The sequence below is a fragment of the Hylaeus volcanicus genome, chromosome 1, assembly GCF_026283585.1.
Source record: "Hylaeus volcanicus isolate JK05 chromosome 1, UHH_iyHylVolc1.0_haploid, whole genome shotgun sequence".
In the NCBI taxonomy this organism is placed as follows: Eukaryota; Metazoa; Arthropoda; class Insecta; order Hymenoptera; family Colletidae; genus Hylaeus; species Hylaeus volcanicus.
Genome location: NC_071976.1, coordinates 20,378,704 through 20,405,846, shown reverse-complemented (window position 1 = coordinate 20,405,846; position 27,143 = coordinate 20,378,704). Strand labels below are relative to the sequence as shown.

At 42.6% G+C, this 27,143-nt stretch overlaps 3 protein-coding genes and 1 long non-coding RNA gene across 8 annotated transcripts in view; 2 read left to right on the top strand and 2 right to left on the bottom strand.

Moving 5' to 3' along the window:
- LOC128878558 (latrophilin Cirl-like) overlaps positions 1–2,544 on the top strand; it is a 442,897-nt gene extending 440,353 nt beyond the window's left edge. For both annotated transcript variants that reach the window (XM_054126848.1, XM_054126854.1), the window contains one exon: positions 171–2,544. In XM_054126848.1, coding sequence (XP_053982823.1) covers positions 171–941 — 771 coding nt within the window. In that variant the 3' untranslated portion in view covers positions 942–2,544. The remainder of the gene's footprint in view (positions 1–170) is intronic.
- A 5,881-nt stretch (positions 2,545–8,425) lies between these two features.
- LOC128878574 (ankyrin repeat domain-containing protein 16-like) lies at positions 8,426–10,174 on the bottom strand. Its single transcript, XM_054126866.1, has 3 exons — positions 9,732–10,174; positions 9,003–9,275; positions 8,426–8,925 (listed from the first exon to the last, which is right to left on the bottom strand). Exons 1-3 carry the CDS (start codon positions 10,039–10,041, stop codon positions 8,564–8,566), a joined length of 945 nt encoding a protein of 314 aa, XP_053982841.1. The 5' UTR covers positions 10,042–10,174; the 3' UTR covers positions 8,426–8,563.
- LOC128878598 (uncharacterized) lies at positions 9,990–10,831 on the top strand. Its single transcript, XR_008457447.1, has 2 exons — positions 9,990–10,131; positions 10,189–10,831. It is a non-coding gene; the product is annotated as an uncharacterized LOC128878598 (long non-coding RNA).
- A 311-nt stretch (positions 10,832–11,142) lies between these two features.
- Positions 11,143–27,143, bottom strand: part of LOC128878529 (bromodomain adjacent to zinc finger domain protein 2B) — a 168,374-nt gene continuing 152,373 nt past the window's right edge. For all 4 annotated transcript variants that reach the window (XM_054126823.1, XM_054126817.1, XM_054126831.1 and 1 more), the window contains 16 exons: positions 25,110–25,175; positions 24,534–24,578; positions 23,744–23,797; positions 22,255–22,453; positions 22,071–22,190; positions 21,333–21,906; positions 21,026–21,245; positions 20,105–20,852; positions 19,757–20,017; positions 19,163–19,661; positions 18,627–18,972; positions 17,593–17,714; positions 17,372–17,513; positions 17,134–17,264; positions 15,951–16,235; positions 11,143–15,709 (listed from right to left, as the gene is read on the bottom strand). In XM_054126823.1, coding sequence (XP_053982798.1) covers positions 15,523–15,709; positions 15,951–16,235; positions 17,134–17,264; positions 17,372–17,513; positions 17,593–17,714; positions 18,627–18,972; positions 19,163–19,661; positions 19,757–20,017; positions 20,105–20,852; positions 21,026–21,245; positions 21,333–21,906; positions 22,071–22,190; positions 22,255–22,453; positions 23,744–23,797; positions 24,534–24,578; positions 25,110–25,175 — 3,999 coding nt within the window. In that variant the 3' untranslated portion in view covers positions 11,143–15,522. The remainder of the gene's footprint in view (positions 15,710–15,950; positions 16,236–17,133; positions 17,265–17,371; positions 17,514–17,592; positions 17,715–18,626; positions 18,973–19,162; positions 19,662–19,756; positions 20,018–20,104; positions 20,853–21,025; positions 21,246–21,332; positions 21,907–22,070; positions 22,191–22,254; positions 22,454–23,743; positions 23,798–24,533; positions 24,579–25,109; positions 25,176–27,143) is intronic.

Sequence of the window (27,143 nt, the reverse complement as noted above, 5' to 3'; positions counted from 1 at the left end):
CACGTACGGAATTTTCTCACTCGTTCCTTCCACCCGTGCATGCGAGCTCGTGGGTTTTGTGATACGTTCCCGAGCTACCCGAGCATCATCCTCGACTCTCGCGCAACTCCCCCATTCCTCGTCCTTTCCGCCAAAGCCGTGATAGCTGAACGAATCTGTCTTTTCCGCAGAACATTTCTTTTAAATCGTACTCCCGCGACTCCGGACACGGCGGCTCCGAGCAAGAGGACTCGCCGAGGACGCACAACACCTTGACGTTGGGCCACTCGGGACGTAATCGTAGCGCACGGGTCATGAACGAGACCAACGAGATCAGCGGCACGAGGACCACTGGCGGCGGGATTGGCAGACGACCGCCGATACCCTACAACAACACCTACACGGAGATCATCGACGGCCGTGCGAACGGTCCCGGTCATCACCAGCTGCACGGTCATCACGGCCAGCACGTGCACCTTCCGCGTGGGCTGGCGAACGAGGACGATCCGGTTTACGAGGAGATCGAGCGCGGTGGCAACGGCGGTGGCGAGATTCAGGTGTCCGACATGTCGGATGAGGACGGCAGGAGGCAGAGCGACATGAGCAGACAGTCCTCGAGGAGTTACGGGGATCACAGGCCGCTGATACCGTACTCGCCCGCCACGGATAGGAACCTGGTGCACTATGGACAGACCCTGACGGACCGTGGCGGCGGGATCCACTACGACCCGTCGGAGTACAGCCCCGCGGAGCGGACCCTGAACGCTTGCTGGGAGAAGATTCGCAAACAGCAGCGCGGCGAGCTACACCGTGTGCCCGCGAGCTACGGCATACCGCCCCAGCAGGATCACACGCGAACGGTGGCGGTCCTGGACGGCCACACCGTCGTCTGTCACCTCCAACCCCAGACGGACATGTACACCGGCCGTGGAATGCCACCACCTTCCTACAGCGAGTGTTAAGGCGTGTGTTCACGTGACATTAAAGTCGTGGCGTTTTGAAGTCACGACCGGTGCGATTCGCTGATGTTTGACACGCAGTTATCCGTGTCACGGCATTTGTCGCCGCGAACATTGGCTCGAAGTGATGTGTGATTTCGACCGGTACGTTTAGAGGGAATCATTTTTTGCCGTGGACAGTGAGACGTGCGTAGATCCCGTGGAAACGTTTCGAGACGAGGAGTCTTTTTTGTTTAATTGTTCTTCCATGCTCTGATCTTTTGGAGATGTGCGACGCGTCGCGGGTATACTATACTTGTATACTATTCGACGGGGAAGGGTAATATAGCTCTGTTGGGACTCGAAGAGTTTGACTATCAGGAGTAGGATCGGGAGATTCGCCACCGGGGACAAATGTCGCGACATTGTCGTGGCTCGATGTCACGTGAACACGCAGCTTTAGGACGCGTCACCCGCGGCAGGAACCCGTCGTCTTCGTCTTCCCGCGCGAGGACGAACGCGGACACGCTCCTTGCCGTCGTCGACGTCGATCGAGGAGTCCACGAACCCCGAGAGTGGTTCGTTCGCCACGAGTGGGCCCGCGATATGTGGGAGCAGCTCTCGGTCACCGAGGATTTGGGAGACGTCCAACGTTTCCAGCCATAACGATCAAAAGCCCAGGCAACCTCTCCTTCGTTTCTGTTTTCTTCGCGAGGCCGCGGAGAACTCGACTACGACGGATGCGTGTCCTGTCTCGAGTGCGTCGATCGCCCGTTGATTCAATTCTCTATCGATAGAACTAAATAGCGGACCTCTTGTTTAGAGTAAGTCGTCGTTGTACCGTCGAAGCTCACCAAGGTGAACGATAAAACGTGACGAGTCCTCTTGGGCCACCGAGATCCGACGGAGAAGACGCCGCTGGGGACGGCAACGAGGGACACGCAGTGGTGGCTAGCTAATTGGGATGCGTGGTTTTAAGAAACGGATGTGACTTATGTTTCGTGGGATTGATTTTTCGCATAGACAGAGTGTGTTGAAATATAGACAGCCTTATCAATATTCGTATCCTCTACGTCTTTTAAAGAAGCTTGTCTAAATTAAATAATAGGTTTGATATTTTTAAATAAATGCTTCGTTATAAATATATACATGGATAAACTTGACACTTGTATATAATGGAAACTTTATTTGGAAACATCAAACCTATCATTTAATTTAGACAAATTCCTTCAATAAACACAGAGGGTACGAATATTTATGGGACTGACTGTAGATGAACATTCTACATAGTGTTGCATAATATGAATTGCAAACATTTAAATTTAATATTTAACACTAAACCTACCACAGAAGGTCAAAGGACCGTTTTCAGAATTTTTTGTGGTTTTTTGTGTAAAATATATAAATTATACTCAATTGTTTCATGTTTCATTCATTTCATATATTATTCAATTTAGTAACACGTGAAATATCTTTGTATTGAATCGAAAAGGGTGTCTTTAAGACGCGTCATTTAATCGATCGAGATAGAAGTAGGTACCAATAAAATGGTAGGTTTAGCGTCAACACTTTGTTGTCTTTCATCACAGACCAAACCAAATCTTCATAATACAGATTAATATAGAGATATTATGAAACTACGAAACTTAAATAGCTAACCCCCACCGTTTCCACCGTGAGATCAGGAAAGGCAATTCTTGACGAAATGCACGCCCTTCCACCTGTTTCCTCGGAGCTAAACCTGGCGCGTGTCGCAGCGGAGGAATCTCCTCGATCGTCGATGCCCGGCCGCCTTCGTTAACGAGAACCAGCGGTCGAAGGACCGTGGTTCAGGAATGAATCAGCAGACATATCGACGTGGGGCTGGGGAAGATGGTTTCATCGACACGCGTAAGGGAAGTTCCCTCGTTAACGGGGCCGTGGCGATCGACGAGGCTCCGATCTTGATCCCCGATGGAAATCGGCGACGACGCGATAAAGGGATCCGTAGCTTGCTTCTGCTTTTTAACTTCTCGCCACGACCGATCGTGACGGCGACAGCGTTAGTGACATATCGCAAGACTGCTGGCCTCGCAGTCTGGGGAAACGAAGACCGTGTAACGTTTACTTAATCGCAGTATCGCATTGTATTTAGTGGTCGCATCCGTAGATGGTTACTCTTTCGAGTCGAAAGTATCGCGACGCGAGTACTGAAAACGGCGACGATGTCGTCGCGTAACGCGGGATAGATCCTCGAGTTCCACGAAAATTGAAGAGAACGTGCCCATTCCGCGAGTCTCGATGGGCGAAAAAGGATACGGGAGGTTTCCTCGATGGGAGGGAGAAAGGGAAACACGGAAAAACGCAGGGCAACGGCTAGAGTACCTTTATCGGTCGTCCCAGCCAGCTCTCCTCATTGTACATTGCTTTGGAACGTTACGTTTTAGTCCCAGAATGTTATTTTTATAAATAAATAAAAAAAATTATATATATATATAAATGTATATGTATGTATACAGTAACGATATTATATATATACATATATATAAAAAAACGCGATGAGTGAAAAGTGTGTGCGGAAAGAGCTGTACGGAGCAGGTATATATATATATATATGTATGTATATCTATATATACATATATATTCATAGTGATACAAAGCGATTTTCCGAGCGACGTTGGAAAAAGCGAAGAAAACTTAGTCACTGTTTTTTACTATTTTTTAAAAAACAAAAAGGTATGTGTCGTAACCGCGTAATCTAATGTGTAACTAAGGGAACCCGCGCGCTATTTATTTTTTATCATCCGTGAGTGTTATCTAATGTATAATTAGCGATCGTGTTTTTTGGGGGGAACGACGATCGGGTGACAGACGCGGATCCCTGGATCGTTGCGTTCGGAATGGCGAAATTCTATGCTTGCAAGATGACCCTTCGTCGACGAGTGGAAGAACCGTACTCCGGGAATGGACACCGAGATATCGAGTAGCTCGGTGTTCCTCTCGGGCCGATGTGACTGGGGGAAAGATGTGTTGGGTTGATTAGGTTCCATGAGGAGAATCTGGGTCAAACCACAGACGTAACCACTTTTCGTACGATAATTTGCACCATTGTTTGTAGGTCTCAGCGATACTTCAGGGATTGAGGCTATAGTAACGTAAGCTTTTTAAAATATTGACTCGCGTGGGTATATGCATTCTATCTATGCAAGTTCGTTAAAAGAAAAAGTTTCTCGAAATGGCTTGTACCACTATACGTCACCTCCTCGATTGTACAGTATATGGAGTTCGTCTTTTTTCTAAATAATTAGTACAACGTTGTGCTACTGTTTTAATGATAAGAGTTAAAAGCCATCGTTGCCAGTCACAAATTAAATACTAAGGTATAACGTTAATATCCTTTAATACCGAAGGGATAATTGTTTTTTTTTTTTTTTTTTTTTTAATAAATTATATAATATCATAAGGCATACGTGGTAGAGTAACAACTCAGGGCTTTAAAGATCTAGTCCTTAAAAGGAATCCCTCCAAGCCAGTCCTGAACTGCTTGTAGTCGAGGCTTGTCTTGGCGCTCTATATCTTCTTCAAAGTCACTCTATTCGTACCATCGACTGTACGATAAAACGTTAAGTCTGTGGGTCCTATGGATCGCGTATAGATCACAATGGTCCAAGATAACCGAAGGCACAAGTGCTTGCATCCGGACGCATGTGCGAACGTGCGCCAAGGTTCGAGCGCATGTGCTTTCGGCCTCCTCTATCCTTCAACTCGATCTTTCACCAACCTCCCGAGCTATTTTCACTCCTGAGATCGTAGAAGGAGTTTAAGCGAATTCAACATAGTCTTTTCCTCGGTGCAACAGCGTTTACACATCGTTTTATTTATTTCTCCGCTCAGCCGAGCCGGCCGTGATCTTTCTCTCCGGCAAATCGTACGTTAAGGCGACTAAGTCTATAGGCGAATTATAAAAGATAGCGATAATCAGCGTTAAGAGTACCACCTATATTTAGTGTACGAAAACGTTTCCTCCGATTATTGCGCGAAACGTAATTTTGCTCATTCTGGCACCGCGGGAAACCCGTTCGCGGTATCTTGGTTCCAATAGACCCTTCGCACAAGCGTAGCGAGAACAGAACAAGCATCCGGCGAGAGCCGTCTTTGTCCACGGTGTTAAGGTAGAAAAGGAGTATCGTTTACAAGTCACGAAAATTCTACCGTCTCGTTTCCGTATACGTAGCTACAGTACACGATCGTCGCGCACCGTCGCCACCTAAAAATCGCACGACGAGTTCAAAAAATCCTTTTCGCAACGTTTTTTTTCGTTATACTTTTACATTCCTTCTCGTACGAAGCGACTAGCTAGACAGTTTTTTGGGTCAATTAGAGCTACGCGCGAGAAAGGCCGACGCGACAGACGGTATCGAGCCTGTAGAAGTAAATCAAGGATAAGTTGATTTACTCGTAGATTGCTCAGAAGTGAAATGAACACCAGAGATGGGCAAAGTTTGTTACGATGATAACAATGTATAGCGATTTATTGACGATGTTTATTTGCGACACCGTATGAGAATAAACGAATAAAGAACATTTTGGTCAATGTGGCCATTGACAGTAGAATTTGTTTATGCTGCGTTCTTCGAATCGAAACACTTACGAATATCGGAGATGGTTTGCCTATTGGATGAAGCGGCATTGATTGTAACACGGTTCCGTTCTCTCGATACGATATGTAATGTCAAATTCTGACTTTAATTCACCCAATAACGAATAAAATGTTGTTCTTTTTTTTTAAATTCTTCATTTGAGATTCTTATTTAGATAGAAATTCTGCCTATCTCTGGTGGACACCTCGATACCCAGAATCCTCGTACGTCGCCCACGAGTCTAAGAAACGATCGCAAAACGCCACGTTGCGCGACGACGATCTCTTTTTAACTATTTAAGGTTTCGATTGTTCGACACGCGCTCGAGTGAACGCCAATCACTGGGCGCAAGTTTCAGCGACCAGTTTCTATAATTTTTGTTGCCAGCGCCGGATCACGAGTGTGTAAACCCCTGGGCTACTAAAACTGCGAACGTAATTTCGATTACGCTCTTCGACAAATATAATTCTTACATAAAATGAAAGAAATAGTTTAAAAATGTTCTAATAACGTCAATTTCATTATAAGTCAAATTAAAACAATTTCCTGCAAAGTAGCCCAAGGGGGTTAATATGTAGGGGTCCCTCCAGCTGTGAAGGCTGCTAGGCCCTGATTTTTTGCGAAAGGTCTTGCCCACCAAAACGACTACTGCCAGAATCGTAAACGCAGCCACATTCCATCCGTTCGACTTATCGTAATCGAAAGAGACAAAAGGGGACGAAAGGTGTACGAGCCAAGTAGACGGGGACAAACCTCGAGCGCACTGTGCCTGGCGACTAGGGGAGGGGCCACCGATTTACGATTTGCGTGTCGTCGTCGTCGTGGTACGTTTTGTTTTCCCAAATTTCGTTCGAATCGATAACCGGCGCAACCGGCGGGCCACTGAAGAAAATGGAAAAAGAAAAGAGAGAAAACGGAGGACACACACACTGTAACGTCACGCCTCTCCGAAGATTTGTCGCGTGTGAAGCGGGGTTAGAGAGCGTTTATCGTCGGGAAACACTCGAAGCAAGGTGTACATAATGTAAATAGGGCTTTGTACATGTTGAACACTTGTAATTGTAAATGGAAAAACGCGCGGCAAGAGAGATAAGAGTGGAAGAGAGCGCGCAAGAGCGAAAGGGTGAAAATAGAGAGAGAGAGAGAAAGAGAGAGAGTGTTACGTGTGCATGAGATGAGACGAGGTTAAGAGATTGGGGAGACGACCCCCAAACGATTAATGTGAACAGAAAGGAAAAATACACTAGATAAGACAAGTTACTAGTAAGTAGTGAATATTACAGTGACTATTAATCGTGATGGCGAATGCGTGAGGCGGTTAACTTAAGTCCCAAGCGTAATTAGTTAATGTGTACATAAATTAAGCGAGGAAGTAAAATATTAAATGAAAGCCCAAGTAATCATTGGATATTTATAACGACTCCACTAAAGAGACATTTAAGAGCACAAATAAATGGAAAGAGAAGAGTAGGTTTGAGAGAACATGGGGACACGCGAAACGAGAGAAAGAAACCACGAGACTCGAAATAAACACTTGTATGTGCGTTTAGTATACCGTTCGCGAGAGTAACGTTTAGGGGAAACGATCGAGGAAGCGAATGTGAACATGCGAGAGGGTTGAAGCAATGAGAATAAGATGGAAATGTGCAACAATTAATCAGATGGACAGATATACAATGCATGTTTTATCCTTAGCCGTTTTATAAATATAAATATCCTTCTCTATCCCCTCTCCCCGCTCAATCCCTCATACATGCACACACATCCCGTCTTTTAATCACTCGCGACTTCTCCTACTTGAACGAAACAGGCGCGACGTTGATCTTCTCTCTGATCGAGTACACCTGTGCTGTCCATTCTCGAGATATGTTCCTTTCGATCGTACCTACCGTCTCTTCTCGCTACTTTTCGCCCCTCACCCCTGTTCATATCCTGCCTGCAGCCAACGTAAACGAGTCTCTGAACGAATCACGATCGTCATAAACTTCCATTCGCCGCGCAAACGAGAAGGCTTCGAAGCAGAGTCAGATTTGGGCAGTGATTATTTTGTGATCACTTCGTGATCGTTTGGGACACTTTATGGTGCTTTGTGATACATTATAATTATTTTACGTTGCTTTGTGGCCATTTTATAATTGATTTTATAACCTACCAATCGTTGATTGGTAATCTCTCAGAGCCAATCGATTATTCGTTGATCACAACCGTGAATTACATTTGCCCAACACTGGCCCGCAGAGTAGGTCAGAGGATGTCGAACCTATCACAGAGAGTCAATCCGCGAGAACAGAGACCCACACACACGTGTACACACAGACATCGGTCACTCCCGTCTCTCAACCCCCGCCAGAACCCACCCTCCAACTCTCGCCCCCCCCCCCTCATCAACCTCTTGAAAGTGTCGGAATATTTTTCGAATCGGCTTTTTTCTAAACCGTTTTACCCAAAAGACGTGGGCAGCGGTCGAATCGCAGAATTTCGTACAAAATTTGCGCGCTAGAATTTCGTGACAATTCTGTGATCTTGCCATTTATGTTCTTCGCAAGTGATACATTCGAAGGTAAAATCGAACGCCGAGACACGTTTTATCGGGTCGTGACGCGTGTTTTGTAAGTTTTATTCCGTGAATCCATCGCCTGCCTGCGCGCACGTTGACCGAGATAAAATAAAAAAAAAAGTAAAAACAAAAGTAAACGAAAAGAAGGGGAATACCCCGAAGAGCACAACAACGGTAGACGAAGAGGACGAAGATGTTAAAAACTCTGAACAAGAAGAATTGTAAAATCTAGGTATCTCCGATCTACTAAGAGCCTCCGTTTCTTCATTTTTGTATGCTTCTTTAAGACTGTCTGATACAGGAAAAAAAGGATAAATAAATGTGTACCAATCTCTGAATAAAATGTGACTCGTCTTTGTCTCTCTGAATCACTCTGCATTCTGAATCTCTGGATCAACCGAACTGTATCACTGCTCGAATGAGGTACGTACACGGAGACATTCCATGTATCGAAAATCGTGAACTCAGTTTTATTTCACAGCACCAAACTCTATCAAACATTGGATCGTGTCTGTGTGGTTGCTCCTGCGAGCTGCGACCAATGGCGTCACGTTGAACGACGCCTCTGCGTGAATATCGATTAAATTGTTATTTAAAATATACCGAACAGCATCAGTGTTTCCAGCTAAAGCAGCTACGTGTAATACAGTTTGGCCAACGTTGTCTGTTGCTTGTACATCAGCCCCTAATTCGATAATTCGTTCCGCTGCAGGTAGATGATCACCCTTTATTGCTTCATGAACAGGAGTGTGTCCTGAAGAATCTCGCGCGTTCACTAAACACGGACGTATCGCTGCCAAGCGTTCGATTATCTTCTTGTGACCATGGAACGCTGAAACAGTTAGTAGTTACTAAGACAAATCATAGATGTATGTTTAAATGATAGAAAAGTATTCCAAATATTAATACCAGCAATGTGCATGACGCTTCGGCCGTTATTACTTCGATCGTCGATTCGTGAAATGCATTCACTCGACGATTTTAGTAATAAATCGAGGGCATTCGGATCTCCAGCGCGACAAACGATGTGCAACGATGTCCAACCATCCTTATTTTGAATGAAAGGGTTGGCTTCCGCTTGTAAGAGAGTAGCGATGCATTCGCAAGCCTCACTTCCGGTTTTGGTGCACGCCAACATAAGGGGAGTCCAATCGGCGCGCCTTAGAGCATTTACATCTGCACCTTTGAATGGAATTTAGATTCGTTAATACATATTACGCAATTAATTAACGTACTCATTTCTATTTTAACACTTTTCAACAGGGTAAATTGGAATAAAAAGATATTCCAGTTGATCTATTAGGTTGTCTCAAAAGTTTATTTCGCTTTATTAATAAGTAATACATGCACAATAGTTTATGTTTTATGTTACATTACTGAATTGTACGCGATTCATTTTGCTCCATTACTGTTACAACATGAATATCTATGAAATTAGATTGTCTATTTATATATAAACATGACCACATAAAATAATTGAGTGCAATTCGCGAAAGAAACTTTCGGGACAACCTAATATGTAAATAATTGGTAAGACATAATGTAAAGACTGATTCTCCACTGTAAAACAACCCATATATTGATAAATTATGTAGTTATACGTCAACGTCGAAAGATGTTTCGGTTCTAAATAAGCACCTTTCTCGATCAAGTACTTTACGACGTCGCTGCGAGCAAATTGCGCGGCGTCGTGTAGCGGCCGTTTCATATCTTTATTGGCGACGTCCACTCTGAAATCCGGTTTGTCGAAAGCCTCGCATAAATATCGTACGACGTTCAAATGACCCTCTCGCGCGGCAACGTGCAGCGCAGTGTCACCGGAAGTTGAGTGTTGGAAGAGCGTCCAATCTTGGAGGTTGCGTTCCGACGCTAGAGTTTCCACTCTTGATAAGTCCCCGCTTTGACACGCTTGCATAAATTTTCGTGATAAATTAGGATCCACCGACATACTTAATTGTTAGTTGCAGAAAAGAGTTAGATGCACATTGAGAGGAGCAAGAAAACGATGTACTTTTGAAAAATTATATAGAACGGTGAAGTATGTGACACACGTAACGTTTACGTACACGAACAACCATTGATTGCTTGATTTTAGAGGAAAGATACTATATAGAGGGATATTGGATGCATTCAGGAAGACCACAGCCCATCAACACTCATCCACAACGCGAAAAAGGCTTGGTCAGCTATTTCCCAACATTCTTTCGTAAAGAGTTAAGGGTTTGTAGTGAAAATAGTTCTCACAGTTTCTATAAGATATCGGCACTGACATCTTTTAGTTAATTATTCTTTATTTTTCAAAAATTTACTAGTTAATACGATCCTTTGCTTTATAACATTATAATATATAATATATCAGTTAATATGCCTATTCTGCTTAGTGGCGCCATCGGTGGCAAAACGCCCAAGTTTGTAATGAAAATAGTTTCCACCCTTTTCTCTAAGATGGCACCATCGATACGTTTGAGAAAATTATTCTTTATTTCACATTAATACAAAGTTAATACGATTTTTTGCTTTATAACACTACATATATCATTTTAATATATTATAATGCATTCATTTGCTTTTATATATTTAAATACAGTATTAATTACCGACCTTTAAGTTAGTGGCACCATCTAGTAGCAATGATAGGAACTAGTTTCACTACAAACTTGGGCGTTTTCCCACCGATGGCGCCACTAGTACTAAAAACTGCATTGTATTTGTATTAAATAAAATATTTTAAAAAGTAATATATTTGGTATAATCGTCTCTTACGGACGAATGTTTGCGAATAGACGCTCAACCCTTAGTATAGTTAAATTATAAATTCAAAGAAAAGATTAATATTTAAACTGATAGTAAATCGTCGATGCAAGGAAGTAAACTATTGTAATCATCCTCATAAAAATCGAATATTATAGTGAAAAGATCGGTAGTTATCGCGTTTTATCAAATTAATTAAAAATACGCGGATCTAGGCGGGAAATAAACGAAACTAAAATCGTCATTGAACTCGAACGATCCAAATAACTCAGAAAAAAAGATTTCACTGTACAGATACACGCTTCGCTTACACTTTATTAATTCATTTGCAATACATTAATTAAGTCTGTTTAAATAGCATCGAGGCTACCTAACGTATGCCTTCGTTTATACTATAGACAATCATCTAGCTTAAACACACTCTCTCTCTCTCTCTCTCTCTGTCTCTCTTTCGATACCCTTTCTGTCTCACGCACTCACTCTAACTCTCTCTCTCTCTCTCTCTTTCTCTCTCTCTCGTTCTATCGTTTTTCTCGTACGCCCTTTTTCTCATTTGCGCATTTTTTCCGTTTCTCTTTAATCTGTTCCATTATCGATATCATTTATCGTTATTGTTTATTACCATTGTCATTATCATTATACCATATAATATATCATAAGATCGACGTTAAAAACTAAAATTCGTATAAAAAGCGTCGTTATTCATACTAACAATGTAACTGTACTATTTAAATAATAATTGAATCTTAAAAAATTATTTGTTCTTGTTGTTCTTGTTGGGTGGCTGGGTGGGAAGGGGGGGGGATGTGTGTGTGTTTGAATGTATGAGATGTCTAATGCATCGGCTATAATACGAGGGTGCAAGGCGTGCATTAAGTGTGTCGTTACACCATTATCCTCACGCGTACATACTCGTCGCTAAGACGTACACGATCCTGAAGAACGTTCGGTAAGATCGCGAAATGCCCCGATACTGCGCTCTCGAAAAATCAAACAAGAACATTTATTGTTACACCAGCTTCTCGTCACTCGTCGCTCCACCTAACGATCGTCTACGTATATAAAAGAAGTCGATCGTCGATCAGCAAATATTTAAACAAAGAATCAAATCATGTTTCTACTGCGTTTTAAAATGAAAAAGAAAATATATGATTCACCGTTGAACACGGGTCGATAAAACGCGCGTTTTACTCGTTACGATCTTACAGTGTTCGATCGTTCTTGGATCATGTCCGGACGCGACACGGTGCATCCGTTCCGCATGTTCAGCCGCACCCCGTACACATTATTTATAATTATCGTTTTATCTCGTAGTCGTTTTCACACGCCGCATTTCTCTTTTACAATCTAGCTAATACTTTTACAAACTACGAATGTTTAGCACAATCACTACGACCGAACCACTTCTCCCGTTTCTCTCCGCCTCCTCCTCCTTGAATAATCCTCGTTATTACGTAACCTATCTGCTATTACGAGCAATAATGTACATCAATTACATAAAAAAAACAAGAAATTACCGTGAACGTTTCTTGTCGATCGTTTATCATCGTCGCGCATCACGATGGTCACACTTACATACGTGAAAGATACACCCCGCTGATTATTGGAAATCCAAGGAATTACTATCGACGCCCAAACGTCCACGCGCCATCTTCTTGCGACGCCGCGGACGCGCGATATATAACGTTTCGTTTAAAAAGTGTGCCACCACGTCACCTTGTGTGGGACGTCAGGTTTCGTCTAAGATCTAGTTCGAAATCGAACGTCGCTTAAAAAATCTCCCAACGCTACGTGGAACAATGATCGATTAATAATCGAGGTCCTATCGCCTGAACTCGACGCGGATAAAATTCGAGAACACTTTTGCAAGGTTTCCACGAGCACACGGCGATCATTTTCGTGTGGATGGAGATACGCCAACTCGATTGGCGCCATTTGGTCATCGTTACGCAAACAAAATGGAGGGGTGTACTTTTTAACTAAAATTTAAAAACAACTATTGCTAAAAGTTTTCTTATATACGATAACATCCATGAGAATGGATACTGAACTAAAGAAGATGAAGCAGTGGAATGTAAACTGCGAAAACCAAAATACGAAGTATTTGAAATAAATAAACTGGCGGTATGTTGAATTCTGTGTGAGTAATATTAACGCCACTGGACTGGCGTACTCCTGGTGCACGATATTTGCTTATGGAAACCCTGCGTTACACATCGTAGCGACAATACTAGCGTCACGGAGAGTTAAACTTGCCTTAACACATTCGAGATCGATGACTCAGCCTGTGAATCATGCCAGATCTAATTTGTTTAGCTGGTAATACAGCATAGTCAACGATAATTGAAGATGGTATTGTAATTTGTCGGTCTCGAATGTGCAACGGCCTCGCAAGTATTTATTAAAAGCCACTTGGCAATCGTCGATGTGTACGCAATTGTTGACAATTAATCGAAATTCATAGGTATTGCTTTCGAACATGGTATTGAAATTACATTTGTTGGAATACAATCATGAGAGAACGAAAAATTTGGGGGAATGCTCGCAGTTCTTTGTGCATCGAGTATTATGCATCGTTAAACAATTCGCCTTTTACGAGCCACGTATTCACAAATTTCGTTTCAAGTTACAGCGTATCCGGTTGCACTTGTACTCGTATATCAAAGTTGAGCATTAATTGATTACCGAAACTGATCGCTCCCAACAAAAGGCGATTAAATTAATCGTCGATCGTTGCTGTAATTAAATTTCGTTCAACAGTGTCACGTATTGCTTATTAGGAAATTCGTATCGGCAGTGAATAAAATAATGACTGTAAACAATGCACGCTCTCCAACGGCGGAAGCAACGTTGCAGTGTGTATGTAACAACTATTGTGAAATGTGAATGATATAGGTAATTTCTTGCATCTCCGTTAGTCTGAACAAGTACGTCTTAATTTTCAGAGCATTCGACCGGAGTGTATTACTCGATCAGAGCGTAACGGTAAACTTTTACATCATTGAACACCTCGTAAGGACTCTATTACTTTTATTATACAAACAAAAATATTGTATAACACTTTAAATTATATCTTCATTTATCACAGTAGAAAGACATGCTTGTTCAGTCTCTCGAAGAATTTAATTTTATTGCAAAATGTAATAGCATCGAACATATTTAAAATACTGCTGTTTCTTTTATGAAGATTTACATCTGTTCGTTCTATTTATTGCAATCGTTCCAGCCAACCGAAAGGTATCCGTTCACTCGTGATTCCTGGTGCAAATAAAGGGCAAAGCGAACGTAGAAAAATGAAGGTGAAAAATCCGTGGAATGGCATTAACTTCGTCCTTAATTGGAAGATTGACTCCGGTTGTCATTCTATTGTATCTTACTTTGCAGCAAATGTTACCCTTTTATCGTAGTGACAATTTCATGGGCAAAGGTGTCCAGGTATGAGTGTTGCAATGTTTTCGTGTAACTATCTATATAGTATACATATACACTATATTCATATTTATACAATTATATTCATATACATATATACCTTTGTATGTATATATATATATACTTCTCCTGTTTTGTTCACATTCATTAATTTTTGCAAAATATTTCTTCTGCCAACTCATCGTCGCTAAGCCTGTATAATACAATCGCAAATTACATCTCGTGTTCGCTTAGGCAAAAAATGTTTACTCGTTAACTTTCTGTAAGTACAGTGACCATCTTGCATATCGTGTTTCCATCGTACTCGGGCTTGAAAATCGCGTTCACCCCGAGAAGCTCCGAATTGCAAAACGTGTTTTATCGCGTTCGATCTCTGTCTCGTGGTTTTCTCGATAAAGCTTCTCGAATTAACCCTTTGCGTACAATTCCTACGAAGTTAAATAGAAATTCGTTCGGCGTAAACGTCTCGACGCATACCGAAACGTGGTGTAAAAGTTCGTCTCGTTGAATTTTACACTGAACAATTATCAACGTGAATAATAAAAGGTTGCCGCCCGCTTAACGAAGCAAACGAAAAGCAACTTGGGATAGCCAACGTTTGAATTTGCCACGCTTACCGCGCGGCAGCACCAGTTTTACACGAATAAAATGGTGGAAGGTTGAAGAAAACGGCACTGGATGGAACTGAAATTTAACGAGGGAAGTTTGATATACCATTTTTAACACAAGTTAAAATTTATACATTTAAGGGAATAAAAAGAATCTTGCAACAGTTATATTGTTCTAAGTACGTGTTTTAAAATAGATAAATTAGTTACTGGAAAAAAAGCTCGGCTTGAAGTTGTGCCTGCAAGGAATACAGTTCTACAACAAAATTTACTTTCAAAACATTAAAAGGAGGAGAAAATTGCTGTTTGTTTGTCGAATAAGCGGTGAAACGGCATCAGAGTTGGAGATTCGAGTAAGTTAAAATGCGAGAAGCGCCCACGCGTCGATCACGGGTGATAAACGAGCGTCGGGAGGGTTTTGAGGGGGAGGCGCGCGCGCACAAAGACATTTGCTCGCGTTCATGGAGTTTCTATCAAGTTTGCGTTCGGTCGACCGCTAGAACGAGGTCGACGTGCACGGAAAACGGACCCCTTGGTAATTCCTCGACGACTCCCAGGCGTAATTGTTCCATGGACACACTACCTCTTTAGTAGTAGAAGTGGGCAAAACTGTTGCAGGTGTTGCGAGAACGAACCGATCCTCAGCTATGCGTTTGCGGATGCTGCTGCTGCGATGGCGGCGCGCCTGTAATCTCGGTCCAACGCATTTCGAAGAAACTGCGCATCCCGTGTCCGGCCTTCCCCACGGGACTGTCGTCCTCGTTGAATACCTCGCAGTTGATGAACATCTGTCTGACATCGGCGCAAAACTCATCGCGAGACTTGTACCTGTATCGAGAAGCACTCGTTGGAACATGTTTTGCGGATTTGTCCAATTTTGTTTCTTATTTATTTTATTTTGTGTCGATCGAAGCTGACGAGATCAAGTTAGAGTGAGCTTGTGCTAGACCTTAGACTGTTTTTTTTAGGCGTTTTACATTTTTTTTTATTTTATTTTAAATTGAACTGTGTTTTTTTTTAAGTAAGAACTTTAGTTAACTAGGTAGTCGTTGGTACGCGTGCAACTTACACGGAGTCCTGCAATTTCTTCTTGATCGTACTGAGATCCATGGGCGTTTTAATGATTTTCTTGTAGGTCGGGAACTGTTTGGTGTTCACCGGCAAGAGGAACGGCCAGGCCTCGTCCTGTTGCTCCAACTGTTCGAGTAGCATCTTACAAGGAGCCAACTCTCGTTGCTGTTTCTTCGTCAGCGTCCTATTGTTCCCCTCCTTCCGTGGCGAGGCGGTAGGGGTTGCCGGTTCCGACGAACTGACGTCCTCTACGTGCGTGTTCGATGCCGTTGACGGCGTTGGACTGCGACGCAAAACAACAGAGAAATTATTTGCACGATTAGCTTCCTCTTTGCAGGAGGTGTATCCCGTCCCAAAAGCTTCTGGACGAATGCATAAGACTCGAGCGTGTGTTTTTTCCGCCTGAGACGGTTACGTTGTTCTCGATGGAATATATTTCGTCTTTCTGACTCTCTGTCTTTCGTTCTAGGTATTTCTATATCTGTCTCGCTTTTTCCTCTCGCCCTTTTCGCCCATTTTTCGTACATATATATATATTTTTTTTTATCATTATTATTATTATTATTAGTATTATTATTATTATTTTTTTTTTGTTATTTTACATTTTTCGAGTAATCATAGAACTTGAAGGCAGCTCTATAGACCGTTACGACGAATTCTCTAAGAAAATACCCCAATCCCGTGGTCGTTGATCGTTAAGTGACACGCTGCACGAGGTACAGGGTGTCCCGACGTTGGGACCTAACAAGATACTTTTTATTCACGGGGCATAGAACATCGCACGAACGAGGAAAAATCTTAATTTTAAAACCTACTTATCGACGAGTTTTTGCTTTTATGTGGAAGCGTGATTATAGCTAATCTATCGTGGAACACCCTGCATAAAGTATAAATACTTCCTTACAACGATAACTTTCGACGAGTGTATGACACGGGCTGAGGATATATAAGTTCGGTATAATCGCATGAGAGCAGTGTATATTCGTTCGTTTTAAAGCGTTTTTTGTATATGTTCTTATTCGATTGGAAATTATTTTGTTCATCGTTTTGCGTTCGCTGAACGTTATTGAATCATGGTTTTTTTTTAGCTTGGCAGCTATTTTCTTTTCTACTTGTACATTCGTATGAAACGTCGTTAAGCCAGCGAGTCGACAATGTTTGTTTGGTTTTAACGTAATCACCTAGCTGGTGGATGGTCAGAACTTTCACTTTCTCTGGTGCCTCCCCCTTTGGTATGACTCCTTCGACTACTATTTCTCTTCTTTGGTTGTTTACTGTGGCAATTAGAACAATACCATTTTCCCCTTGGCATCTGAAAGCATGACACAGGTTAGTAAAGAAAAGAATCGAATATATCGAGGGATATATTCGATAAAGGGATGGGCGATGCACGAATAGTTGAAAAGAAATCTCACTCACTTTTGGCATAACAGGATTGTGGCAGTCGGTATGATAAGCACGTGGGCATAGTTCACATAACACTAAGTTTTTACCAACTCTCTTTCCACATACCAAACAATTTCGTTCACCTGTTGCTTTGTTCATGCATTCGTGACAATACCTGAGAAACGAATTGTCATTTTTAAATTAAACATGGCAACGGCGATGATAAATGTTTCGTGGACGTTTAAAATACTTACCAGTCACCATCAGGAATGTTTTCCATTTTTGGACGGAAACAATAAGTATGGTAGCCGCGGTCACAGCCATCACACAGTAGCAGTTTGTCTTCGTTATCTCCGCTGTGACAGAACTGACAATTCTGTAACAAATAATGAAAGCAAACTCTCCATTTAAAGTTGAAAAATGTACCCAGTCACATTGAACCAATGAAGTTCGAGTAATATTCGGCGCTATTAATGAAGCATTCGAAATGAAAAACCACATTAAATGCGATAAAGGTTAATATACTGAAAGAAAGGTACGTTATTCGATCGATTAAAAAAGAATAAAGTAGGATAAGCTGGTGTTTGGATATATTTGCTTAAAGGAACTAACGTAAAGCATTTAGAATTTGATTTCACCGTATCGTGCACATGTTGATCCCATGATTTTTAAATTAAAAAGCTTAGTATTATCATACCGGGCTGGAGAAATTAAAATTTGTTTAAATTAGCGTTAAAGTAAGTGGATATTTCGCTCGAAATATGCACGTAATGTAAATCAGCAATTATGATAAATAAAGGTACAAGCAGAAATGCTACAAAAGGAAAAATACGAAGCATGAAAGGTAAAAATTAGTAGACGATAAGCGGCATATTTTTATTGCATGCTACCGTTACGTTAGACTCTAACCACCATTAGATCTTCGAATGAATCACTCGATTATAGCAGCTTTTTAAAAAATTTCATTTGATCTTATCATCGACACTCGTGTGTTTTCAAGCACACCCACTATTAATTTAATCGAACAATTTGTAAAATTCGAGAGTACAACTGCCGCATCATATGCATTCGCAAAGGTGTCATTAGATTTGTAAAAACATTTTTTTGTGTTCAATGTATATATGTATATCGTGGAAAATAACACGCGAAGAGCATTTCGTTTGAAAATCCTTTAAACAATTATCAGCGAAAGCGATATGCTCTCTGTGGTCCACCGTTGCGGGAGGGGCGAGAGTTAGGCAAGAAAATAAAGGACAGTTTTGGTTAGTAAGTTAGTGCGAATACCCACAGAGGCCTGAGAAGTAGTCAATAGCTGATTGTACTGATTGGTAGCTTTGAGTGAGACGCAGCGGTTTCGTAGCTTGACGCAGACCGAGTTTCTAGCTGGTGTTAGACTCACAGCCTTCATGATGCTCTTGTCCCAGGCGATGCTTGCCTCCAACATGTAAAGTGCCATAGCGAGCTGAGCGGATGTATGCGCTCGAGCTGTCGCTTCACGCCAGTTGTTCAGTCCTCTCGGTGTTGTCTCTTCTTGAGGCACCGGGGTCTGGTTACTCGGATCTGAGTTATTCGAGTTGGCATTTGCAGCTGCTGCTTGTTCCGCCTTCAAGGCTGCCAAATTCGGATCTCCCGTGCTGAAAGACAAAACAAATCAACTTAGGATACCTGACGTATCAAGTTTCATCTAAACAGGTCCTTGGAAATGGTACAAATTTTAATTGAAACATTTTTTAATATCTTTTGTAACTGAAGAGGTACGTAAGGGGACAAATGGATCCATTAGCTCGATTAACTCGACTTAAATAAAAATACAAGTTGTCTTACCAAACGCCTAACGGCGGCTTCAAGTATCTCCTTTCGATGGCGGCTTCCAGAGACAGTAGCCTTTGTCGCGCCTGTTCGACCGCGCTAATCTTCTCCATCTCGTTCAGCTTCTCGATTTCCTCGGCCTCCTCGGTTCCCGCCCGCGGAGGAAGCTTCCAGCCTTTGACCTGCATGCTGGCGTTGGCGACCTTGTCTTCGAGGGCCTCGACTTGTTCTAGAAGTTGCGCGTCCACGCGTAGCGCGACCTGTTCGCTCCAAGTCTCCGGGTTGTCTGGTTTGGGAATGGGTGTGTCGGGTTCGTCAGGAGCGGATTGGAGTTCGGTAGCGGTGAGATTGCCCGGGTCCACGTTGATTCGGCCGGTGACTGCCAGGAACGACTCCATTGTCGCCCACGTGGTGCGTTTCAACTCTTTCTCGCGGACTCCACGGGAATGAAGATGCTCGAGCAGTTCTTGAAACGTGTCCACGTCTGTTATTCTCCACCAACCGTACCGTAGATCTGAAAATGGACGGTAGACCAATTTTAGCGAGGACTGAACTCTTGTCTGTTTCATAATTTTGTGAGTTTTGTGATCCTAATGAGACATTACTGACCTTTTGGTACTGGTTTAGCTTCACCAGGGGGTGGCAGGCCGTGGACCTTCAGGTACTCCAGCTGCACTGCTTCGTCCTGAGTCAAAATCAACGGCGCTGGACTGTCACACCTGTCGTAATTCGGGCTGGCTGGAGGAGGGAAAACCGGTATTCTCAACTCGGTTGGTTCAGCTATTCCGAAAATCTGTTTGGTGCTGGGCCCCGGAGTGTCGCAAGTCTCGCGTGGTAGAATTGAAAACCAATTGAACTCGTTGCTGTTATCTGCAATTACTAACGTCGTTACCGGAAATGCTCCTGTACCTTGAAATATTTTAAACGCTATCAAGGATATAATAAATTCAAACTTACTTGAAATGAACGTGCCGTTTAATTCTTTGCCGTTGTGAATGTTGTTGACGTGATTGAATTTGTCACCGTTCGGAATCGTCTCGACGATCTTGTCCTCCATCGTCCTAGCTGGTTTCATGTCCTCGTCGGTGTCTTCGTGCTCTTTCTTCGTCTCCTCTTTCATGTCCACGTCCATGGTCACCACCTCTGTCTCCTGCTTGATTTCCTCGGACGTGACGTTGGTCTTCGCGTCAGTCATACCGTCGACGTCGTGTTTTTTCTCCTCTTTTATCTTCGTCGAGTTCTCCGTTCCGCAGTTCTGCACGTGTTCCTTCTTGCAATTAACATCCTCGACCTCAGACTTTGCTTTATCAACCAGTGGCTTCACGTCTTCTTCTTTCTCGCTAGAGTTGAACTTCTTCTCCTCTTTCACGTCGTTGGGGGCTTCGTTCTCCCGGTTCTCGGTGTTCGTCTTGGTGTCTTCTTGCTTCGTCTCGGGCTTCTCCTCCACTGGCCTGTCTTTGTACTTTTCGTCCAGCTCGGCCTGCAGCTCCAGGACCTCCGGCTCGGCGCTCTCCATGGCTTCCACGAAGATACCACCCGCGCATGCCAGCTCCCAGTATCGTCTCCAGTACCTATCCTGACCGAATATGTGCGCTCGCAGCTGTTTCGAGGAGCTGTTCAGCTTTTGCAGCTGCTCCTCCGATTGCTTCAACAGTTTGTCCAGCTTCTTGCCCAGTTCCTCGCCTGATAAATTCTTATCTTCCTCCTGAATCACGAATGTTACAACCTTGATTTATTTTTATTGATCGTGCGTTATTTGTTTAGATTTGACAAGGCAAGCCACTGTATGGGACTGTATATACTAAGTATATACAGTCTGTATATGGGACCGTATATAATAAGTTGTAGATTTGATGACATAAAATAAAACCACTGTACCTCCTCAGGTTGAGTCCCTTCGCTCTCGTTCTCGGACATGTCCTCGACCTCGTCCTCGTGGTGGATCTCATCGGGCGTGGGTGTCGTTCCCACAGCCGTCGACGTCGTGTTGCTCTCGTCGTCGACTTCCTTCTTCTCTATAGTGATGGTATCGCCAGTTTTGTTCACGATCACGCCAACAGCTTCCATTCGAACCTTTCTACTATGCAACTGCCTGAGTCTGCAACCGCACAAAAACGCCAGTCAACATCAATCCTACTCGAGAACAAATGAACTACAAACGAACCTGATACGAAGAGTTACTCACTTCCTGATCTTAGTGTCCAGCACGAATCTCTCCTTTCTGAGCTGAGCCACCGTCTCCAAGCTCCCCTCGATTTGCCTGATCACAGCCTTGTTCTGCAACAGCTCGTTGCAGAGGAACGCGAGCATCTGCGCCTTGTGCGTCGGATTCAGGGCCAAGAAAGGCTTGTCCCTCAGCCTCTCAGACATCTTCCACGTCTCGTTGTTGTGCAGGTGTTCGTAGAACTGGGCGTTCTTCCCCGAACAAGTGGAGGCATAGTCGCCTCCGTTCTGATGATGATCGGCGAACTTCTTGTCGCGTTCTCGTTCGAGGCAGACGCCTGTCAGAGCTTTCACCTCGCCTGTGGCGTTCGCGTACAGATAGATCCGCAGCACCTCGCTGATGTTCGCGTGAGTTATGTCTGCCTGTCTTAGACTCTGTCCGAGTCCTGTGGTGTGTCTCGCCGGCTGTGGGATCCCTGGATCCTCGATGGCGCACACTAGGAGGTGCGTCATCACGGACAGCATCTCCTCCTCGGCTTCTTCGTCGTTGAGCAGCGCTAGCTGGAGACTCTTCAGGCTTGGCAGCGAGTCCATGTCTGCGACATTAAAGAGAAATTAATATTATATATATGGGAAGGTGATGGGGTGCTTTATGGTATTCGTTATTGACTTAGTGGCTGAGCTCTTCGGCGATACCGTCTCGATTGAAGGATATCGAGCTTTTTCATTCAATTACGAGAAGATGTAACGAGAAACTCACCAAAACCCAAAGTCTCCCCGAAGTTATGCAGGAACTCGAATACCATGACGATGTCCGAGAACGCTTGGCCGGGCAGCTTGAGTCCGGATATTCGTTTCAACTCTGGCAGTGGTCTGTGATCTGGAAAGAGGAAGCAGTCCACGTAAAAAAGATCCCACAGCTTCGAGGATATCTCGATACATACCTGTCAGTTCCATGTCCTCCACGGGTTTCCTGATCTGCTCGATCAGCTCCATCTCCATCTTCCTCTGTTCGGCGCGTTTCTCCTTCGTCGCTATTCTCTCAGCCCTGGCCTCGAGCCGTTTCTTCTCGCGTTCCTCCATCTTTCTACGATTTTCAAGCGCGCGTACCAACGCCATATGCTGTCTCCTTCTCTCCCTCTCCTAGGATGCCCAACGAGACGATTCAACGATTGAAAGGCAGAAGCGAATCGGGAAATGTTTCATGCAGGATCAACAGAGTAGGTGTTCTCGTGAATTTCATTTTCTTTTTTTTTCTTGTTTTTTTTTTTTAAGCAACAACTTTTGGCACGCACGGACTACGACAAACTCTACAACCGTCCCAAATACTCTTCAAGAGAAGCTACGCATGACAGTGTATACACGGATGCATCTTAAACATCGCCGCTTAGATCGTTTTCTTTTATTCAAAATACCGTGCAACTCGTTACCCAACCACACTCCGTTCGATATTTCGGCTACGTCAATGGATTTCTTCGGTTCCCCGAACTCGCTGCTTTCGTGACAATGGTCTCCTAACTTTTTGATTCGAACACTGTCTTCAAACTTTTAAACAATTCGTGGATGCTTTAGCTATTTAGATTTATCTTCTTTAAAACGTAAATGCTCGAAAATTAAGAGACGTTGGATAATAATAATGGGAGATCAGCCTTTGAACGAGGTCGAAGTGAACGAAGCTAAGGAAAGCGCCTACGAAATGAATGACTGATCACGAACTGTGTTACGTTGTCATCGCGGGACTGGTTAGCGAACGTGGATCTCTTGGAAAGCGAATGTTAATGCAGCTGATACTGTTTTATACTTCCAAGCGACAATAATGCCCTTTTGGAAGCAAACTTTGATGTTCTGTCAGCGGTGCAGTCCTCGAGTAACTATTTAACTGAAATTTTTAGTAACCGCTGGAACCTAACACCTGCAATGCTGATGAAGCATCCGTACTCCCAAGATGGCCGTGTACGAACAAGTCCCCAAAACAGTATCAGCCACAGAAACACTTAAGCCTCGAATAGCGAGTGTTAATACTGCCCGTGAAAATCTTGTTAAATTCGTTAGTCAATCGTTCGTGGAAGATTTTGAAACAATCTTCGACAAGAAACGAACGTGTGTGCAGATTAGTCTCAATCTCACACCAAACGTGACAACTTCAAACTGGCCGTCCAAGCCAGCTAATCATTATCGATCTATAAGTTATTGCTTTGCAGTCGTCGATCAATTAAATCTTGCAATTTTTCGTGAAGTCCATATGACTGACTATAACTGATTCGTCATGAATGACAAAAAAACTCGCAACTTGGAAGATTCAATTGATCGATGGTGGGCTGACTTGATCGACAACGACGACCAGGAGTCAACGGCCAGTTTAACGTTCGTGAAACTCGATTCGTTCCGTTTAGTGAGGTCGACTTATTAAACTAGATTGGGCATGAGACATACCAGCTCGACGGTGTAGAGCATCTCGCGCTGCTTGGTGAGCTCCTGCATGTACATCTGCGGCACAAAACACATCCACAGTCCACCAGTGCTCAAACTACCTCTACTCTCTTGGCTAACAGTACTTTTCTCGCTCTCTTTTTGCGCGGCCTGGCTACACTATGCAACGGATCGCGGCAATTACGCACGCCACGGTCGCAAATTCAAAAGTTACGAGAGAAACTGCCCGGTAACACGTAATCTACGTTCGTAGCCAATGACAAGCTACAGCGTACCACGACTAAACGAGAAGCAAACGTGTGACAAAACTTCGGCAGAGCATGTCCATTAAAACAACTTGAAAAAGAAAAAATAAATAATACAGATGAGCGATACGATTCAACAAAAGTTCAGAAAAGAGAGTCGGATGAATCGAAAATGGGACAACTAAAACGCGATATCATGATCTCCTCACCGTCGTACAGCTTCGTATTGAAAACAGAAAATAAGAAATTGGAAGAAAGAACGCGATTCGTAAACTTTTTTTTAACGAAAGAGGTTCCTCGAGTTTAATATAGCGTCAAGATTAATCGAAGTTTCTTTGATACAAAAGAAGTGAAATTGTTGCAAGAGAGAAATGCGAATAATTGGTTGATATTCATGACACCGCGTAGATTAGTACGAGAAACAATGAACGAAAGCGATGGAGATAATGAAACTGAAGCTAATTTCTACGGTAACACACACACGCACACCGTCTAGTCTACAGCAATGACACGATCTGAATGACCTCGTGATCTATGGCTGGGCTCACCTGTTCTTTCAACATGACCGCTTGCTGCCGCTTCAGCTCGCGTTCCTGGGAAATCAGAATTAATTTTAATTAAATCACCGTCGTTGCAAATAATGTAGGGGGGATATGTGACGAAATAGATCGAATACAAGGGTTTCACAAACGAAGAGAATTAACGCAACTTATATGACAGAATTAAATTCAACTGCCAAATTGTACTTGCAAATCATTTTCAGGTTGCTGCGTGGCTACCGTGTTTTTTTTTTTATTACGATAAAGTTACATACGTCGTCTGCTTTAACAAACAAAAACAAAGAAGGTAAAACATGAGACGCAAATTTTAGGAAAAATACTGGAAAAATTATGTCTTATTTTTATTGATATACTCCTACTTTGTTCAATTTATTTTTTCAAACTTAAATGGTTATTCGTTGCAGTAAAAATCGTGCAACATTTGATCGAACAACACTTGTCGGAATTCCTCGTCGACTTTGATTTAAGCGTCGTTAGGGTAGGGGGCGGAGAATGTAAAACGGAGCCAGACAACGATCGAGCACAGAGAAACCAGAGTTCGTGTAACAACCATTTTAGGATTACCTGTTGCTTTCGTTGTTGCTCCTCCAGTCGTATCTTCTCCACCTCTTCCTGCCGTTTTTTCCGAGCCTGCGCACAATGCCATATACACACGTCACTCGCATCCGTAAATTTTGTTATCGTGAGCAAATTTACACAATCATTTTCATTTTTTTTTCCACCAAACCATCCAACACTAGGGAGGCTCGTCGCTTTGCGAACTCGATATCGTTTTCTACCGCCTCAAAGCTCATTGTCGCGTGTCCCGTGAAGATGAAAGTACGCATCAAGCTCTGACGAAAAATATCGATTCACTCCTCGAACATTCTTTTACGAAAAGTGTATTTTAAAAGAGAACAGGAAGTTTTAAGAAGCTTTCCTTGTAATATTTCCAACAACTGTCAAAAGATTTGATGGCATCTATCATGAATTTTCAGTTACCTTCTGTCGATAGTAAATATTTATATTTATTGATAGAAAATTATTAAAAAGTCATAATATAAACAAATTTGATTTGTCAGTTTTTGATACAAAAAATCTGTCTAATACTTCAGTAACTGTGCTCTTTCAATTCAACCGGTGAGTTCGATGCGTGGGTATATCCTCCAGTTTCCTAATCTTGTTAAAATACACTTTTTATAGAAGAAACTTGGGGAAATAAAGTGACGAATACTTTTTCATTATACAGAGCGACGCGTGCCTCTATTTTCACATTACAAACTATTAATTATTGCAGAAAACCATCAGGGCTTACCGATCAGAGAAAATAGAATTAAAAAAAAAAATATATATATATATAAAAGATTATGTGACATCGTTTCTATAACATTTAATACGCTTTGTTCCCTGATCTCTTCTCGATACCGTGGGGAATATATGTGTGAATTTTTGTGAAATTTTCTTCTCAACGATCTACACATCGACACTGTAATCTCCGAATAGGTGCGACGTATCGATTCGTTTCACCATATAGTCTCTCTTAACGCGGAAATCCCGATTTCTTCGTGTTGTGATTCGAAAGCTACGTGTACAAGCAGACGCGTCTATGTAGCAGAGTCGATGACAGGGACAAGCACTACTCTAGGATATCTAAGCCTAATTAATCGCGTACCAATGGAAATTTTTCTTTTTTATCTTTTGCTGTACTCGATTTCGGACCGTTTCAATCGAAATCTTTGATGGATGAATTTTATTCGGGTCATAGATAATTTAATAGATACAGCTTCTGTTGGAACTGGAATATTTCTTTGCCAATAAAATCGCTGATCTGTGTTCACCAAGAGAATAAAAAAAAAAAAAGAAACATACAAAACCGTTGGAATACTTCTTTGTTGTCGAATCGATAAGATACGTCCGTGAGAAAGATCGACTAGGAAACTGTAACTGAGACTCTTTTTGCTCGCGAATCTCGATCATCGGAGGGACCTGTTAAGGGAGCAACGGTTCGATCGAATAAATAATCGATCGAACGACGCAACAAAGAGAAGAGAACATAACCAAAAAAATACTTGATTCGTACGAGACTAGTGTCTCGACGACAAGCCCCAAAAAACCATGTACAACCCCGTCGAAGTGAAATAGGTAAAATCATGCTGTCATATATAAGAGAAAACCACGTGATAACAAACGTGATAATATATACAGTCTCGAGAGAAAAAAAAAACAGCAACCAAGCAATGGGTTCGTGTTCGTGAAAAACCGCGGAATACTCAACGAGAACCAGAAACTAACCCATAATAAAAAGGTCAACGAACGAAAAATCATAAACTTCTCACCAACTACCAGAGAGAGAAAGAGAAAGATAGATATTTATATGTATATAAAATATATGTATATAATATATATAAAGAGAGAAATATATATATGTATACATAAATACGTATAAAACCACCACCATTTTATTATACAGGAAAAGATGTAAGATAGTTAATCGAAGTATATATTACGTATATAATATAAGAAAAGAAGCGATATCAGAAGAGAATGGAAAAGAAGCGAGAGAGAGAGAGAGAGAGAGAGAGAGAGAGAGAGAGAGAGAGAGAGAGAGAGAGAGAGAGA